The sequence below is a fragment of the Ammospiza nelsoni genome, chromosome 23 (genome assembly GCF_027579445.1).
Source record: "Ammospiza nelsoni isolate bAmmNel1 chromosome 23, bAmmNel1.pri, whole genome shotgun sequence".
NCBI classification, from domain to species: Eukaryota; Metazoa; Chordata; class Aves; order Passeriformes; family Passerellidae; genus Ammospiza; species Ammospiza nelsoni.
Window position 1 is genome coordinate 4374065 of NC_080655.1, and position 19634 is coordinate 4393698.

The 19634-nt window shown below is 35.4% G+C and overlaps 1 protein-coding gene across 1 annotated transcript in view; it reads right to left on the minus strand.

The window, feature by feature from the left end:
- Positions 1 to 19634, minus strand: part of TRIM33 (tripartite motif containing 33) — a 47331-nt gene that overhangs the window by 16780 nt on the left and 10917 nt on the right. The window contains exons 2-7 of the mRNA XM_059487883.1: positions 15229 to 15347; positions 13964 to 14111; positions 10949 to 11081; positions 6815 to 6931; positions 1695 to 1809; positions 698 to 844 (exon numbers count right to left, since the gene is read on the minus strand). Of these exons, the coding sequence (XP_059343866.1) occupies positions 698 to 844; positions 1695 to 1809; positions 6815 to 6931; positions 10949 to 11081; positions 13964 to 14111; positions 15229 to 15347 (779 nt within the window). The remainder of the gene's footprint in view (positions 1 to 697; positions 845 to 1694; positions 1810 to 6814; positions 6932 to 10948; positions 11082 to 13963; positions 14112 to 15228; positions 15348 to 19634) is intronic.

Consider the following 19634-nt stretch of genomic DNA (forward strand, 5'->3'; position numbering starts at 1 on the left):
ATTACAATAAAGTGATTGATCAGCCTTCTGTAATCATGGAGTCAATGCTGATTATTCCCTGATTATGGAAACCCCCAGCACACAGGGAATATTTCTCTGTCTGCTCTGGGGTGCCCTGACCCCAGGGGAGCACTGACTTTGACCCTCATCCATGGAGAAAGTTTCCTACACTTCAAGATAGACCAGAATCCACAAAAGTGTGAAATAGATTATACAGAGTAGTGTAGGTGTGTCACTTAATGAGAAATTGAGGTTTTGGGATTTTTAGCATGTGGTGGATGGGAGCAAGATGGAGGGCACAGGGTGTTGTCCTGGGTTTCTTCTTCTTCCTCCTTCTCCATGGGTTTGGCTGGCATTTTGTAATTGGGCAGAAAAGTCTGCACTGGAGGCTCTGTGGGATCAGTTACTGGGTTAAAAGGGAAAATAATCCAGGTGTCAGTTCTTAATTGGATGGTCTAGTCTTAAAAGACCTTGTACCAAGAGACTGTTGGCCATTTTGTGCCTTCTAATGAAAAGCTGCCCAACTCACAGCAGTGAGACTGTTTACTGATAAAAAATAATGAATATCTGAGTCTGAACATGAACTACCATCTCAAATGCCTTCAATCCAGACCCAGAGAACCCCAGAACTGGTACCCCCACACCTGATGAGTGCTTGCTGGTGCCACGAGTCCCTGGCAGCCCCAGGTGGCCTCACCAGGCGTTTGCTGTAGAGCAGGGCAGTGCTGCTGCCACTGGCAATGGCCCAATTCGTGAAGTTCATCACGTGCTTCACTTGTCTGGACAGCCCAGTGATGTCATTCTGCTGCTGGAGCAACTTCATCTGCCTCTCCTTGGTGACATTCTGCAACGAAACAGAGGCTTTACTGCAATAAATTAACTGTAAAACGTAAATTGTAAAGTAATTTGTTACAATGGGGCTTTTAGATGTAGGAGGAAAATGCAAACTGCTAGCAGCTTTTGGATCAAAAGGGAAATGTCCCAAGGAAATTATAATTAATGCTAGGTAAATAAGAAAAGCCAAAGTTCATGTAATTTTGCATTATTCCTTTTAGTAATGATCTAGTTACTCTATTCTTCCAGGAACATTTGATTTCCTTGCCAAATAATTGATGAAAAATTTATTGTGACTCATCTGATCTTAAATTTTTCATGGCAGGCCGGCCATATGCACTGAACCAACTTCTTAGAAGGGATTTCCTCTATTCAGATAAAATTTTCATAGACTTTAATAGAAGTCAGAATGTAATTATTCAGAACATGCCATAGGGAAAAGATGCTTGAACTCATGGTCTCTAAAGTTGTACTATATAAGTTTAAATATCAGCATTACACCTTCATGTACAAATACGGCTCTGTTTTTACATGAACATTAAAAAGCTATTTGAGGGAATTATTAAATCATTCACACCTTAGCATTATGTTATAATACAGAAATATGGCAAACAGAACATGGAAATAGGATTTTCAGCCACTCCTGTACAATGAGCCCAACTTTGAATATGAGGCACAGACACAAAACTGAAGGAGCTCTGATGAGAGGAAAAATAAGAAATTTAACTCCAGCACATCCCTCAGAGGCAGTTTCAGTGCTGCACCACCTGCAGTCACACCAAACAAACCATTTGCAAATATTTCCCCTCAATAGGGGACTGGAAACTCAACACCATCATTGCTTTTTATTTCAAGTGTACCTCAAGGTGCTGTAGGAGAGATTTTCCCTTTTTATTGATTTCATTGATGAGGGTGAATATGGCCACTTTGATTTCCTGTTCTACTCTTTTGTTGGTTTCATTTACTTCTTTTATCCTAAAAAACAACAAAAAAAAGCAATGGATTGTCAGTCACTTTACACTTCACTGCCAAATACAAATTTACAACTTGTTTTACTACAAATAATATGAAAGTCCTTGTAGTTTACACATTTTATACAGAGAAATAACCAGCCACAACCACGTGTCTGTATGGACATTTATAAATTTATATCCCAATCTTGTCACTATGAAAAATTTATACCTGATGCTTTAAACTTTTAAGATCATTTATATTAACCAGAAATCAACCCTGAATTTCAAATTAATTCCTCCCTTGTAACAAAAACAAATTATTACAGACCTGTAATTAATAAAGAGATAAACATTTCAGTAATGATGTGCCTGATACTAGTTTAGATTATTCTCTTGTGCTTTAATACTACTGGCTGTCAGATTTTTATTCCTCTTCATCACTACCATTTTTCCTCAGTTTTAGTGCATTTGCAGATTCTTCAGATCCAAGCAAATCATCTTGAGCTCTGGCCACAGAATTTGAAATACAGCATTTCTTAAACTCATGGAAATTCTGGATTTATTTGATCCTACACTGCCTTAATCTGACAAGATCAATTGCAGCAGAATTCTTTGCCATGAGCCAACGTGAAGGCTTAAATTGTCCTTTTTTAAAGAGTTTTTTTGCTGCCAGATCAAGGATTTGATGTCACCCAGCCGCAGGACCAACACTCAGTGCTGATGAACACTGCTGGAGTCAGAGCCCTTGAAGGCACCTGGGACCCACGTGGTTTTTGTGACAACACAACTCCAAAAAACACCCAACCAACCCTTCATTAAGTCCATGGCATCCACCCTTGGCTTTGGCACCCAACAATTATTCCAGCAGAGCTCTTCCTTCAACACTTTCATGCTCCACCACCACAGATGATGGCGATTTTGTGCCAACACTGACAACAAAATTGTAATATCTTCATTTTTCCCATTCCCTGAAGTTTTTAGCATGATGGATTTTGTGTCCCACACACCAGCAAAGCAGTGGAATGAGTTGTGTCACCTGCATCAGCCACTTGGCTCAGCAGAAAATTGAGATCTTGACACAATCCCAGCTGCAGAAATTCACTGAAGCCAGAAATTCTTGGGCAAAACCCCCCCACCATTACAATGTGTTAATCCCATCACCCATTCCTGGCCTGGAATTCCTATCAGAGAATGTTTTGTGACATTTCTTGAGCTCTCATTTTAATTATTCCCTATGTGATTGTCTCTCCAAGCGTGCAACATTTCCATGCTTCACTGTGGTGTTGTGTGTTGGGACCTTTCAAAGAGTTCCACGGAAAATCAGCAAACAAAATACCAATTTTCATTGCTTCCCTCTTCACACATTTACCTTGGTCATGCTCTATGTTCTTCATCCCTTACAATGCTTTTTTTTTTAAATATAGCCGGCACCACAAGGAGTTAAAAATTTACATCAGAACTTCTCTTTCTGTCTTGGTGCACATCCTGCTGCTGCCCTGTGCTTTCCACCCCCAGCTGGTGTGTCATTCTGCAGATGCCCTCAGGGCTGCAGGACGCTCAGCAAACCACAGAGAATCGGGGTGGAATTCCCTGAGCTGCTGCTGCAGGGATCCCCAGCTGCCTCTGCCTCCGATTTGGGGTTCAACGTGAGGTTGAATTTCAGCCAACCCTGGAAATCTGAACTGAAGCTACCTAAAAAAAACCCCAATCAAAGCCCCACAACCAGCCGCAATTTCCTATTCAAATTCACGCTAAGGTTTTGTTACACAGATATCAGGGGCCTTACTATGAAACATAAAAGTATTTTAATATTTCAACTTGTTACACAGGTATCAGGGGCCTTACTATGAAACATAAAAGTATTATAATATTTCAACTTGTTACACAGATATGAGGGGCCTTACTACAAAACATAAAAATATTTTAATATTTCAACTTGTTACACAGATATGAGGGGCCTTACTACGAAACATAAAAATATTTTAATATTTCAACTTGTTACACAGGTATCAGGGGCCTTACTATGAAACATAAAAATATTTTAATATTTCAACTTCTTACACAGTTATCAGGGGCCTTACTATGAAACATAAAAGTATTTTATAATTTCAACTTGATACACAGTTATCAGAGGCCTTACTATGAAACATAAAAATATTTTAATATTTCAACTAGTTACACAGATATCAGGGGCCTTACTATGAAACATAAAAGTATTATAATATTTCAACTTGTTACACAGATATGAGGGGCCTTACTACGAAACATAAAAATATTTTAATATTTCAACTTGTTACACAGGTATCAGGGGCCTTACTATGAAACATAAAAATATTTTAATATTTCAACTTCTTACACAGTTATCAGGGGCCTTACTATGAAACATAAAAATATTTTAATATTTCAACTAGTTACACAGTTATCAGGGGCCTTACTATGAAGCATAAAAGTATTTTATAATTTCAACTTGATACACAGTTATCAGAGGCCTTACTATGAAACATAAAAATATTTTAATATTTCAACTTGTTACACAGGTATCAGGGGCCTTACTATGAAACATAAAAATATTTTAATATTTCAACTTGTTACACAGGTATCAGGGGCGTTACTATAAAACACAAAAATATTTTAATATTTCAACTTGTTACACAGGTATCAGGGGCCTTACTATGAAACATAAAAATATTTTAATATTTCAACTTCTTACACAGTTATCAGAGGCCTTACTATGAAACATGAAAATATTTTAATATTTCAACTTGTTACACAGGTATCAGGGGCCTTACTATGAAACATAAAAATATTTTAATATTTCAACTGTTACAGTTGAATATTAAAAAATATTTTTATTTTTCAACTTTTTACAGGGTTATCAGAGGCCAGAAACATAGAAATATTATAACATTTTAACCATTACAATTGAATATTAAAAAATATTTTAATATTTCAACTTGTTACACAGCAGTCTTACTATGAAACATAAAAATACTTTAATATTCCAACTGTTACAGTTGAAGAATAAAAATATTTTAATATTTCAACTTGTTACATAGTTATCAGAGGCCTTACTATGAAACAAAAATATTTTAATATTTCAACTTGTTACAGTTGAATGTTAAAAAATATTTTTATTTTTCAACTTGTTACACAGTTATCAAAGGCCTTCATATGAAACATAAAAATACTTCAATATTTCAACTGTTACACAGTTATCAGAGGTTTTACTATGATACATGAAAATATTTTAATATTTCAACTATTACAGTTGAATTTTAAAAAGTATTTTAGCATTTCAACTTGTTACAGTTATCAGAGGCCTTACTATGAAACATAAAAATATTTTAATTATTTCAATTGTTACAGTTGAATATTAAAATATTTTCATATTTCAACTGTTACAGTTGAATATTAAAAAAAAATATTATTTCAACTTGTTACACAGTTATCAGAGGTCTTACTATGTAGCATAAAAATATTTTAATATTTAAACTGTTACAGTTGAATATTAAAAATATTAAAATATTTCAACTTGTTGCACAGAGGTCTTACTATGAAACATAAAAATATTTTAATATTCAATTGTTACAGTTGAATATTTAAAAATTTAATATTTCAACTTGTTACACAGTTATCAGAGGTCTTACTATGAAACATAAAAATACTTTAATATTTAGATTGTTACAGCTCAATATTAAAAATATTTTAATATTTCAACTTGTTACAAAGTTATCAGAGCCTTAATGATGAAACATAAAAATATTTGAATATTTCAACTGTTACAGTTGAATATCAAAAAATATTTCAATATTTCAATTTGCTACACAGTTATCAGAAGTCTTACTATGAAACACAGTATTTTAAAATTTCAACTGTTACAGTTGAAATATTAAAACTATTTTAATCTTTGAATATTCAATATTAAAATATATTTTCAAATACTGAATATTAAAAATATTTTAATATTTCAACCTGTTAAACAGTTATCAGAGGCCTTACTATGAAACATAAAAATATTTTAATATTTTAACTGTTACATTTGAATATCAAAAAATATTTTAGTATTTCAACTTGTTACACAGTTATCAGAGGTCTTACTATGAACCATAAAAATATTTTAATATTTCAACTGTTACAGATGAATATTAATAATATTTTTATATTTCAACTTGTTACACAGAGATCTTACTATGAAACATAAAAATATTTTAATATTTTAACTGTTACAGTTGAATATTAAAATATATTTTAAGATTTCAACTTGTTACACAGAGGTCTTACTATGAAACATAAAAATATTTTAATATTTTAACTGTTACAGTTGAATATTAAACAATTTAACATTTCAATTTGTTACACAGTTATCAGAAGTCTTACTATGAAACATAGTATTTTAAAATTTCAACTGTTACAGCTCTAATATTAAACTATTTTAATCTTTGAATATTCAATATTAAAATATATTTTAAAATATTGAATATTAAAAATATTTTAATATTTCAACTTGTTACACAGTTATCAGAGGCCTTTTGTGAAACATAAAAATGTTTTAATATTTTAACTGTCACAGTTGAAAATTTTAGTATTGAATATTAAAATATATTAAAAATACTGAATATTAAGATATTTTAATATTTCAACTTGTTACACAGTTATCAGAGGCCTAACTATAAAATCTATAAATATTTTATTATTTCAACAATTCTGTCACCTAAAGCTAACTCAAAAGAAATTATAGGATGGGTTTTCTTGTCTTTTTTTATTCATCTTTTTCTCCCCCACCCCCAAAGTGTAATGAATGTGTCACACCTTTGGTTCTATTCAAAGTCGTCACAAAAAACACAATCTTTAACATTTATTTCTTGTAAGAACTTCCAAGAGATGCAGAGTCTTGTAGGGTCAAATAACCATTAGAAAAAATAATTAAGATACAGAATTAACTCCAGTGTGTTATTCTAATCCCACCATTCATTTTGCTGTGTCTCATTAAAAACCAACGTAACAGCTGCTTATTTTGGGGAACTCACCTATTTTGAACTTGGGCAGCTGCAAAATTTACATAATTCTTCTTCTCAAGAAGTTTGGCCAAGAGGTTCTCAATTGCACCCTTCTGGTTCTGAAAAGCTTCTTCCAGGAACTGGTACCTTTTCAACAGCAAGAGAAAAAACTGATTACCAAGGGACAGAGGGCTGAAACTCAGGTGCAAAGCCATGAAATTTGGAAAAAAATATGACAGAGAAAAAAAATAAAAACCACAGAGAAAGAAAACACTAAAAAAAAAAAATCAGACTCTGGATATTCTGATCAGTGTGCAAAATGTTGAAAAAAGTCCTTTGGTACTGGCCAGGAGATTGAATCTCTGTGGGAAATTATCAAACCACAGAGAAAGAAAACACTAAAAAAAAAATCAGACTCTGGATATTCTGATCAGTGTGCAAAATGTTGAAAAAAGTCCTTTGGTACTGGCCAGGAGATTGAATCTCTGTGGGAAATTATCAATTCCAACCACACAGGGATGCAGTGCCTCCTTTTTTTGATGAGGAAAATGCACCAAAAGCTTAAACATAATTAAAGGATACCAATTATCCCAAATTATCCCAAATTCCCCAGTTTTTCAGCTCATGTTTGACTGCATTAGTTTAATCTGAAGAAAATTTCCCTATTAAATAAACTTCAAGTTTTTTCCACCTCTGCTGCTTCCAAGTGAAGAATTTTCCTTTCCAAGCTCTTCAGCTGAACAGCTGCTATCAAAAGTACTTTCCATTACTTCATCTGAAAAGAGGGTAAGCACCAACACTGAGGGAAAATAACAAAATTTGGTGCCTTTTCCTAAAATATTGCAATAAAAATGCCACAGAAACACAACGCCTCTGCTGAAAATGGCCAAGGGGAATTAAGATTAAAGCAGCTCCATGAATTTCTGATCAACTGCTCAAAATCCAGGATTCCTAACTTGCTAAGTTTTGTCTTGGCAATAAATAAACCTCCTGCTTGTGCAATGTAATTTGTTAACAATAGGGAAAACTTAATGTCCCAGAACACCTTGGCAATGTTTTGCCAATATTCAAATTGGCAGAAAATTGCTGCAATTAATGAAGCATTCTATAAGGTGCATTAGAAACAATTTACAGCAACTTCCAAAGAAAATGAAGAAGAAATTAGTGCTGTCTTCTGTCACAGTGTAGAACATTACAATCCAAAGGAAAAGATTGTCTGGATTGTCAGCAAACTCACAGTATTTTATTTAAATGACTCACAAGCATGATAACAGGGACTCAGACAAAGAATGTAATTCACAACAAAAACAACTCTACTCCTTAATTAATTCAGTTTGTACAGCAACAGACAAATCTGAACTCCAAGAGTTGAGATTCTTCATTCTCAGTGGTGGAATTTTGCTTTTTCTAAACAGGCTAAAGTTCTTACAGACAGACAGACAGCAGCACAAGATTTTAGATACTACAATACAAAAAAATAGCACTCCTAAAGCCCAAAGAGAAAAACTTGAAATGTTTGGGAGCTGCTGATTTTATGAAATTATTTTCATTAAGTTCAAAATTATATTTCCACTTGAAGGAGAAGTGAAAAATCTACATGTAGCTTGTACTGCTAAATTTTTGCTGTGGCTCTTGCTACAGCCAAAATCCTTTTCTTTTTTTTCAGTATTGCACTTCCAGCTTCCCAAGTGTGTGGACTGGAAATACCCAAATTAAGGAATCTCACAGCACCAGGCTGCTGAAATTATTGTCAGCTTTCTACAGAATCCCCAGCAATCCCTGCCCTGACAGGGTGGAACTGGATGATCTTTAAGGTCCTTCCAACCCCAAACCATTCTGGAATTCTAAAACTGAGATTCTGAACCGGCCCTCTGAACTGGAGGTACTGAAATTGTGATTCATCCTCCTTTGGGGTAAACTATGAGGATTTCAGGTAAGAAGAAAACAGGGGATTAAAATCAATTTTTTTTCCCATTTGGCATGATTCTCCATGAAATCTCAGCTGTACTTCAGGCAGACAAAGCAGTGCCTTAATCATCATATTATTTTCATAAAGTTCAAAATTATATTTCCACTTGAAGGAGAAGTGAAAAATCTACTTGCGGCTTGTAGTGCTAAAATTTATCTGTAACTCTTTCTACAGCCAAAATCCTTTTCTTTTTCATTATTGCACTTCCAGATTCCCAAGTGTGTGGACTGGAAACAACCCAAATTAAGGAATCTCACAGCATTGTCAGCTTTCTACAGAATCCCCAGCAATCCCTGCCCTGACAGGGTGGAACTGGATGACCTTTAAGGTCCTTCCAACCCCAAACCATTCTGGAATTCTAAAACTGAGATTCTGAACTGGCCCTCTGAACTGGAGGTACTGAAATTGTGATTCATCCTCCTTTGGGGTAAACTATGAGGATTTCAGGTAAGAAGAAAACAGGGGATTAAAATGAATTTTTTTCCCATTTGGCATGATTCTCCATGAAATCTCAGCTGTACTTCAGGAAGAAGACAAAGCAGTGCCTTAATCAATGTAATTCACACCTGCACTCAGAACCATATGGAAAGAATATTCTGTAAAAAAAAGCACATTAATAACAACAAATTCTCCTTCTGGAAGAGCACAGGTAAGTAGGACAAGATCCAGCTGTTAATCCACCAGCAACATGCACAGAACAGATGCAAAGAAACCAACTGGACCAAGTTAGTGAAAATATCCCAGGAGAGCACCCTTGTGACAAGGGAGTCACCCAGGATATTTATGATCAAATCTATGAAAGAAGAGAGCAGGAATATTTGAGGGTAAAATAATAATAATAATAGTAATCATCATCATCATGATGTTATTTCAAAGTAAACATTTTGAGGGTGTTAATATAATAATAATTATTGTTATTTCAAAGTAAAAGTTTTTATTATTATTAAATAATAATAATTGTTATTATTATCATTATTATTTCAAAGTAAAAGTTTTCCACAGGCTGCTATAGCAGTCTGATAATAATCACTATTCTGAGAAAAACAGGAAAAAAGAAAAGCAGAACACTAGATTCAGTATTACACCTTTAGAGAGAAGAGGTAAGGAAAAGCAGTGGTGCAGTGGTCGATAAATATGAATTATCCCCAGATTCTCTATTGTAACACTGCAAAATATTTGTTCAAACATTCAAACAACTACATGACAAAGCTGCTAAAGAGCAGAAGTTGGAATGTGTCTTAAAGGGATTCCAACTCCTTTTCCAGCAGAGGCAAACCCAGCATTTCCTTTTACCTGGAATGAGGCAACTTTTAACCAACTAAACCCAAACCATTTTGCCCCTCTGCACCAGAAGAATATACGAAAATAAAAGGCAAAATTTAGACTGTCCTTTACAAAATTCCCCTAAAGACTGTTGCACAACCAAAAATGCCCTTTCAGAAAATTCATTACCTCAGCCATGACTCACTCTATCACTTTTGCTTCCTTTACAGCACCAGGTGTTCAGGGCTGCAGGAATTTCCAATCAAGTCCTGGCCACAGAGATTGCACTGGGAACTGCCAGGCAAATGAACACCTGAATCACAGCAAACCTCCTCAGCCCATCTTGGCTTAAATCTCATCTTAGGGGACTTGACAAAGCTCAAGTTTCCATCACTCCACACAGGTTCTCTGTCACCACCACATTTTTTGAAAAATCTCTTTGCCCAGGATTCCTTCTCCTGGGAAGCTGAGAAGCCTCAGAGAAAAATGAAAACAATAATTATCTGATTTGCTTCTCCTTTGGAATGTGGTTTGGACATTGTTTACCAACAGGTGCTTGTTTGATTGGTTTCATGTGAATTGTTTTGATTTATTGGCCAATTATGGTCAAGCTGTGTTGGGACTCTGGAAGGAATCACAAATTTTTCATTATTATCTTTTAGCCTTTTGTCTGTATCTTTCTGTATTCTTTAGTATAGTATTCTTTAATATAATACAGATCACAAAATAATAAATTAGCCTTCTAAGAACACAGAATCAGATTCATCATTCCTCACAAAAAATACAATTCTCTGCAAGGGATGGCTTCAGTCCAACCAGGAGTAAATGCAGCAGAATTTCCAACACAAGCAGCTCCCATCAATGTCACTTCACCCTCTGAGACAGCACAGCACAGGAGTTCAGAAATATTTAGAATATTTGTATATCTGTACCTGTGTTCTTTGTGCTCCAGTAACTGACAGTCTCTGCATGTCAGCCTGTCACAGGTTTCACAGAAAAGTTTTAACTGCTCTTGTTTGTGGACAGGGCAGAAAACAGGACGTTGACCAGATGCTCCCACGGCTTCTGTTTTTAAAAATAAACCATTTGTGCATTTTAAGATAAAACTGAGACAATCTGAAGAGCAAAACAACCCAACTAACTTCCAGCAACAACCAAGAACTCGCAAAGGCACCTCCAGATGTGCTCTCAGGCTGAGGTTACTGTGAGAACTTCAGGTCAGGGGTTGGATTTGATGAGCTCAGAGCTCTTTCCCAACCTCCATAACTCTGGGATTTACAGTGCCAGTGGTTTAGAGCTGTTTTCTTTCTTTATTGATTCATTTTGCTTTATTTATTTATTCATCTTTTCTCATGAGCACCCAAAAGGCGCTGTAAGACTGCACACAATCTTTATAAACACATGTACACCAGCACAGTGTACATGTGTTTATAAAGATTTCATTTCATCTTTATAAAGATTTAATTCCATATAATTTCACCTCTGACACACTGAAGGATGGCTCAAACCTTTTAAACCTTTTTAACCTTTTTTTAAGGTTTTTTAAAACCCTTTTTACCTCATGGATTTTCCAGCTTATCCCTTCAAACACCTCATTTAATCAAACACAGCTGAAGTGGGAGCTGCAAAGCAAATGTTGCCTGTGTTAAAAGTTACCTAAACCCCCAAATAACAAATAATGGCAAAAAATAACTCTGGGTTTACGAAAAATTCTGTATAGTGGATGTTTTGAGCTTAGCAAAGAGGAAAGCAGCCTTTGGAAGGTACAGCAGGTAGGGTTTAAATGAATTTCCCTCACTCTCCAATGTTTCTGAAGCTGGTTATATCATGCAAGTTACAATATTGTAAAGAAAGAGCTGATGAACCTACAGCTGCCACTCACTGAGAGAAATTTAAAGTCTCCAGGGCACGTCTTTGAGTCTAAGAAGAAAAAAAACCAATGACCAGCCCTTCCCCACAATCACAATAAATACAATTTCTGATGGAAAGTTTATTTTATAAACTTTAGTTTATAAACTTTATATTTAAAATATAAAATATTTTCTATTTTATAATTTAAATAATTTATATTTAAATATAAATATATATTGTATATTATAATTATAATATTGATATTATTACAATATTATAGAATTATAGTATTATATAATTATAGTATTACATTATATTATTTATATATAATTTTATATTTTTATAAACTTTATAAACTTTCTGGTTTTGGAAGTCACTTTTCAGCCCCTTCCCAGCAGGTATCAAAGGGAAAGCTGAGCTGTAATATCACATTTAAAGTCACAATTTAGCATTCCTTGTAAAAACATCAGTAATTCTTTCTTGGGCCTTATAATTTGATTGAATTTAAGGGTTTCTCATCTGTGAGGCTTAATACATTGAATCTTAAATGGATAATATTTCTTATTAAAAATGTTCATTAAGACATAAAGAGAAGCCTCTCCAAAATGAGGTTTATTTGATAGAGCAAATGAAATAAAATCCCTGTCTAAAGGAACTAAGCTCAACAATAAACTTTTTAACTACTAAACAATTTCTAGAAAGAAAAGTAGTGTTTGTTCCTTTGAAAGGACACAATAAAACAATTATGGAGATCTTAATTAATTTTAAATTAATTTAAATGAAGAGAGCAAAGTGTTGAGATCTCTCTTCCTCAATGTTATTTTCAGACACATCCAGATTGTGGAGAACCTACAAATCTTTAAATCAGAACTTTTAACCCATGTACAAACAGAATTTTCTAATCTAAAATCCAGATACCCTGGACCTGTTTGGAGAACATTTTCCACATGACCTCAACAGGCCACAAATGATAAAATCCAGATAGGCTGGACCTGTTGTGAGATGATTTTCCACATTACCTCAATAGGCTACAAATGATACATGATCAAACAACAGCTCAAGAATTTACTTCTAATAAGGCTGCACAGCTGAACAAACCCTACATACACTTCACATATTCAATTTTGCTCACTGAGAGATTAAACCTAAAACAGATTCAAATTCTACATTTCCTCAGTAATATCAGTACAAAGTAACAGAATATATTGAAGGTAACTATATAAAATATATAGCTATAACTATATAAACTAAATGACTATAACTATATAACTATATAAAATACATAGTTATAACTATTTAACTATATAAATTGTATAACTATATAAATAATGTAACTATATAAATTATATGACTATGTAACTTTATAAACTATGTAACTATAACTGTGTAACTATATAAAATATATAGTTATAACTAACTATATAAATTATATAACCATATAAATTATATAACCATATAACTTTATAAACTATATAACTATAACTATGTAACTATATAAAATATATAGTTATAACTATTTAACTATATAAATTATATAACTATTTAACTATATAAATTATATAACTATTTAACTATATAAAATACATCAATATAACTATTTAACTATATAAATTATACAACTATGTAAACTTATATACACATTTCTACAGAGAGAACTATAATTGCTTCTCATAATAAAATACAACAAAATGGGTAATTTAATTTCCTTGGACAAGATTTGGAATGGATAAGATTTTTAATATGCCACAGTTCTCCATATTTCAACCCCTCCATTTAGTTATTTGTTCTACTAAACAATCTAATTCTACTAATTTACTACTCTAGAATTCTACTAATCTAGCAAGACTATTAAGAGTGGATCGAAATCCTTTGCAAATGCACAAAGTATCACTGTTATAAATTCAATTCTACCTCCATTTTTACAGCTTCTAATTTTGCACTGGTAATTTTTACTGCACTCTTCCCAAATCCTGGGGGAAAGGAAACACACAGAGCTGGTTGTTACCATCATCCTCCTCCTTTTTTTTTTTTTTTTTTAACATAAAAAGAGAAAAGGCTTTTGGAGCAGGCAGGACAAAGTGACACCCAACACCCACCTGAGGACACATCCTCTTTTTTCCTGATCATGTGGTCCTTGGTGAACTTTACTCGCTGGTGAGCCTCGATGCAGGTCTTGCACAGCCACTCGCCACACTCCACACAGAATCCCACAGCACTGGCATTGTCCTCACAGCTGGTGCACACCTGGGGGGGAAGAGAAACCAGAATTATCCTAGAGAGCCCCAGGGAGCAGAAAGGGGAGGGGGAAAAGGCACCAGGATTGTTCTGGGGAGAGCTGACAGCCCCAGAAAGCAGAAAGGGGAAGGGAAAAGGCACCAGGATTGTTCTAGGGAGAGCTGACAGACACAGAAATCAGAGGAAGGTTGGGGAAAAGGCACCAGGATTGTTCTAGAGAGCACTGATAAGGCCAGAGAGCAGAAAGGGTTGGGGGAAAAAGGAACCAGGATTGTTCTGGGGAGCACTGACAGGACCAGAGATCAGAGGAGGGGTGGGGAAAAGGCACCAGAATTGTTCTAGAGAGCACTGACAAACCCAGAGAGCAGAGCAGGGAGGGGAAAAGGCACCAGGATTGTTCTAGGGAGAGCTGACAGACACAGATATCAGAGGAAGGTTGGGGAAAAGGCACCAGAATTGTTCTAGGGAGAGCTGACAGCCCCCAGAAAGCAGAAAGGGTAGGTGGAAAAGGCACCAGAATTGTTCTAGAGAGCACTGACAAACCCAGAGAGCAGAGCAGGGCTGGGGAAAAGGCACCAGAACTGTTTTAGGGAGAACTGGCAGCACTAGAGAGCAGAGAAAGGGTGGGAAAAAGGCACCAGAATTGTTCTACAGAGAACTGACAGCCCCAGAAAGCAGAAAGGGGAGGGGAAAAAGGCACCAGAATTGTTCTAGGGAGAGCTGACAGACCCAGAGAGCAGAGGAGGGGTGGGGGAAAAGTACCAGAATCATCTGGGGAGCTCTGCCAGCCCCAGAGAGCAGAGGAAGGGTGGGGAAAAGGCAGCAGAATTGCTCTAGGGAGAGCTGACAGCCCCAGAGAGAAGAAGGGGTTGGGGGGAAAAGGAACCAGCATCACCCTAGGGAGAACTGGCAGCCCAGGAGAGCAGGAAGGGGAGGGGAAAAGGCACCAGGAGTGCCCTGGGGAGCACTCTCAGCACCAGAGATCAGAGCAGGGTTGGGGAAAAAGGCACCAGAATCACTCTGGGGAGCAGTGACAGGACCAGAGAGCAGAGGAGAGGTGGGGAAAAGGCACCTAAGGAGCCCTGGCAGCCCCAGGGAGCAGAGGCTGGGGCAGGACAGTCCTTACCTGCTCTGACTTCTCGTCGGAGCTGCTGGGGCTCTCCGAGGTGTCCTTCACAAAGTAATTGTCCACCAGGTCGATCTGCCGGCACTCCTGGCGACAGATGGGGCACCTGATCACCCCCACTGCAAAACACAGCAAAAACAGGCTCTGAGGGCAGCAAAACACAGGAAAACACAGCAAAACACAGCACAAAACGGGCTCTCAGGGCAGCAAAACACAGCACCCCACTGTAGCCCCACATTTCTCCTCACAGAGAAAAGCAAGGCACAATTCTTCCCAGGATTGTTTCTAGGTTTCACATTCTCTGAACATCAGAGAAAAAAAACCACAATTCTTATCATTTGCTGTGCCTGTGTTTGTGCAAAAAGCAGAATGCAATATGGAGATTATTTACCCACAGTGAGGGTGTTTTGTTCTCTTGGCCTGTCAGGGCCAGGTGTGTGTGTGTGTGTCAGGACTGAGGGTGACAATCACGAGATTCTGGGCAGTGTGTGCAGGGTTGAGTGATTGGCAGATTCAGTTTTAAATGTATAGAATATATAGTATAATAAAATAATTAATTAGCATAGAATAGTAGAGTATAATAAAGTAAATAAGTACAGTAAAGTAAATATAGTATAATAAAGTAATTAATTAGCCTAGAATAATATGGTATAATAAAGTAAATAATATTATAGTATAATAAAGTAAATATAGTATAATAAATATAAATAAATAAATATAGTATAATGAAGTAATAATTAGCCCAGAATAATATGGTATAATAAAGTAAATAAGTACAATAAAGTAAATAATATTATAGTATAATAAAGTAATTATAGTATAATAAATAGAAATAAATATAGTATAATAAAGTAATTAATTAGCCTAGAATAATATGGTATAATAAAGTAAATAATATTATAGTATAATAAAGTAAATATAGTATAATAAATATAAATAAATAAATATAGTATAATGAAGTAATTAATTAGCCCAGAATAATATGGTATAATAAAGTAAATAAGTACAATAAAGTAAATAATATTATAGTATAATAAAGTAATTATAGTATAATAAATAGAAATATAGTATAATAAAGTCATTAATTAGCCTAGAATAATATGGTATAATAAAGTAAATAAGTACAATAAAGTAAATAATATTATAGCATAATAAAGTAATTATAGTATAATAAATAGAAATAAATATAATAAAGTCATTAATTAGCCTAGAATAATATAGTATAATAAAGTAAATAAGTACAATAAAGTAAACAATATCATAGTATAATAAAGTAAATATAGTATAATAAATATAAATAAATATAGTATAATAAAGTCATTAATTAGCATTTTGATATCCATGGAGTCAGATGCATCATTTTCTCTCCCCTTTGTAGGGACACTCACAGCATTGCAATCCCCCACAGGCTCTCAGGGCAGCAAAACTCACAAATCAGCCTGCCCAGAAGCACCAAACACAAAGCAAACTCCTCCTCTCACCTGGGTAAAGGATCCCAGGTTGGCATTGCCATTAAAATCCTGCCATTACAGGTGTGGAACAGGTTTCACCCCAAAATACACTCCCTCAACTAAATCCCAAAATACTCACAGACCTCTACAGAAAAGGATGCCCCACCTTGCTGGGGATTTCCCTAATTTTCCTAATTTCTACATGAAACTCAGTTTTTCCTACTTATTTCTTCCCCAAAATTTCTGACTTTTCAGCAAAGTAATTTATTGTCCCTAAACAAATATTTAATTTTTTCCCCTGTTGATTTTAGATAACAAAATTCAATATATTTGTGGTTTTTAGATTATTTTTTAGAACAGTCTATGGTCCAGCCTGTCTCAAGCATTAAGAGGGCTGTGCCCAGATAGCTGGGGGACTTCAGGGATGCTCCTGAAAATGCCACAGCATGTCTCAGTGTTCTCCCAGGTAGATTTTAAATATAATTTATTTCCATGAGGTCAGGGAGGCAGATGAAGCACTAAAACACCAGCATCTTGCTTTGTTATCCTTTGTAATCACTAAATTAGTTTTAAATCCTCAGCAGAGCTGCAAAGGAGTTACCACATGAAGCAAACTGACATTTAAAGATGTCTATGAACAGCCCCCATAAAGGTCTGAAAACCTATTTATAACTTAGGTAGTGGCTCACACTTCACAGAAGTGTCACTGGATCTCAAATCAAATTCCTATACAATTTATTGAGAATATAATCTTCAAGCTTTCCAAGCCATTGGGTATTTTTACACACTAAAACAATGTTGAGAAGTGTAATTAAATGATGCTCAGCTCCTTGTGGATCTTCAATTAGGACAGTAGGACTGATTTCAGGGAGATTAATTACATTAGCAGTGGAGTAGCATTAATTTTTTTCAAGTGCTAAAATTAATGATGGCTTCAGAACACAGGAGATTCACTGCAGAGCAGCAACAATCCAACTAAAAATTCCCTGTCTCATCAAACCACACACATCTCAAAAGCAGGATATGAAAAATAACAAGTTCTGCAGCAGCTACACATCCAAGAGCTTTCACACACAGTGAAACCTTCGCCATACGCAGAACTTTGAGGTTTTCTGACAACTGAGAGACAAAATTCTGTAGGGAATACCAGCTGAAAGCCATGCAGCAGCTGATGTGCATAAACTTACAAAACAGAAATTTCAGATATTTACCATTAAAACCAGTCCATCAAAACCAAACCTAAATTTGATTTTTAGTGCTGCCTTGGGTTAAACAAAATATTTCAGGAAAACAACAAAACACAAGAAGCTCAAGATCTGTAATCTCTAGACAACAGAAAAGCCAAATTCTACAGATGAAAATCCCTTCCTATAAGGCAATTTGGTTGGTTTTAAAGAAGCCAAACCACTGAAAGCTTAAAAAATCAAGGTTTTGATTCAAGTGAGAGCCCACAGCCTGGATTCTGGCCAGGGGTAATCCAACACCCAATTTCTGCACCTCCACATTCAAATAAAACCTGCACAAAATGCCCCAAGTGTTCTGCACAAACCTCAAGAGATCAAAACCCAAATTCAAGGCTTTGCCATTCTCATTTAGCACATTACACTCCTTTTTCACATCTCAACACCCTTTATTTCCAACAGCAGCTTTCCAATAATACACGAGCCACTAAACATCTCATATCCTGGTCTTTTAATCTAATAAAAACCAAATTACTGCAGCAGCATTTGTACTAGAAATGAATGTACTGAAAAGATACAGATGTGGCTAATTTTTTAAGGCAAGAGGGAAAAGTGGAGAAAATCACACTGAAATAGCATTTACATAGAAAAAAAGATTCTTAGCTGTCAAAACTTGAGATAATTTGTGAGCTAACAAAGTTTATGGCAAAAAGTTTAGTGAGAATGTGTTTTAGGACAAACTAAGATTCAAATGTTTATATAACCTCTGTGAAAAACAAGTTTTCACTGTCAGTTTCAATTTTTAAAAAACCTTATTTAAAAAAATAAAAGTAAATACAGAAGCATCATCCTATTTATACTCCAGCAGAACTTACTATGATTTGTTTGATGCAGAAAAACAATAAACACATTAGTGTTGGTATAAACATTCCCACTGTAACTCTGCTTGCCAAAAGCATTAGCACATAGTAAAAACCACTATTTTATTTTTCAGATCACAGGTGAATTAAAATAAGACACATTCACACAAATTCTGATGGTTTATGACCTCCCTCAAGCCTAAATATTACCATGAATATTTCCAATGGCCTCAGAGATGGCTTTATATGATTTTTTTTGAGCTGTAAATTGTTGCTGCAGAGGTCAAGAGCAGCAAGGAACTGAAGCAAAGAACTGAGAAAAGGGGAAGTTTCTTTTCTTTCTTTCAGGAAGTTGTGACCACACCACGTGAAACCCTGCACAGGGGCTGAAACCCTTTGTGCAGCAGTTCCTTTGTGCCTCACGGAGCTGTCACCAAAACCCTGCCCTCAGCATTAACTGCAGCAACACAGCTCAGCTCCAGGTGCTGAAAAACAACAATTCAGCACCCTGCAGACTTCACCAGCCACCCCCAAGGTGCTGCTGTGGATAGCAGTATGAAGAAATTCAGGGAGAATCATCCTTTGGACTTAAAAGGCCACAGGAATTATTTTACGGGAGCTGCAGATAACAGGAGTGGGCTTTCGAGCTTCTTTAGTTGTACTTTAGAGGACCAATATTGCTCAGTTTTCCATTTGTTCCTATCACAAGACCTGTAACAACCATGAGCTTCAACCAAAATTAACAATAATAATAATAATAACCACCAAAAGTACTCATTATCCCTCTTCCACAACTCTCTGCACCACATTTCCCCTCCCTTTATGCCCTATTCTCAATTAATGATGCAATTCAGATCAGATTCTGCTTCTGGTCCCACATTTCTGCAGAACAGCACCCCACAAACTTCACCAGC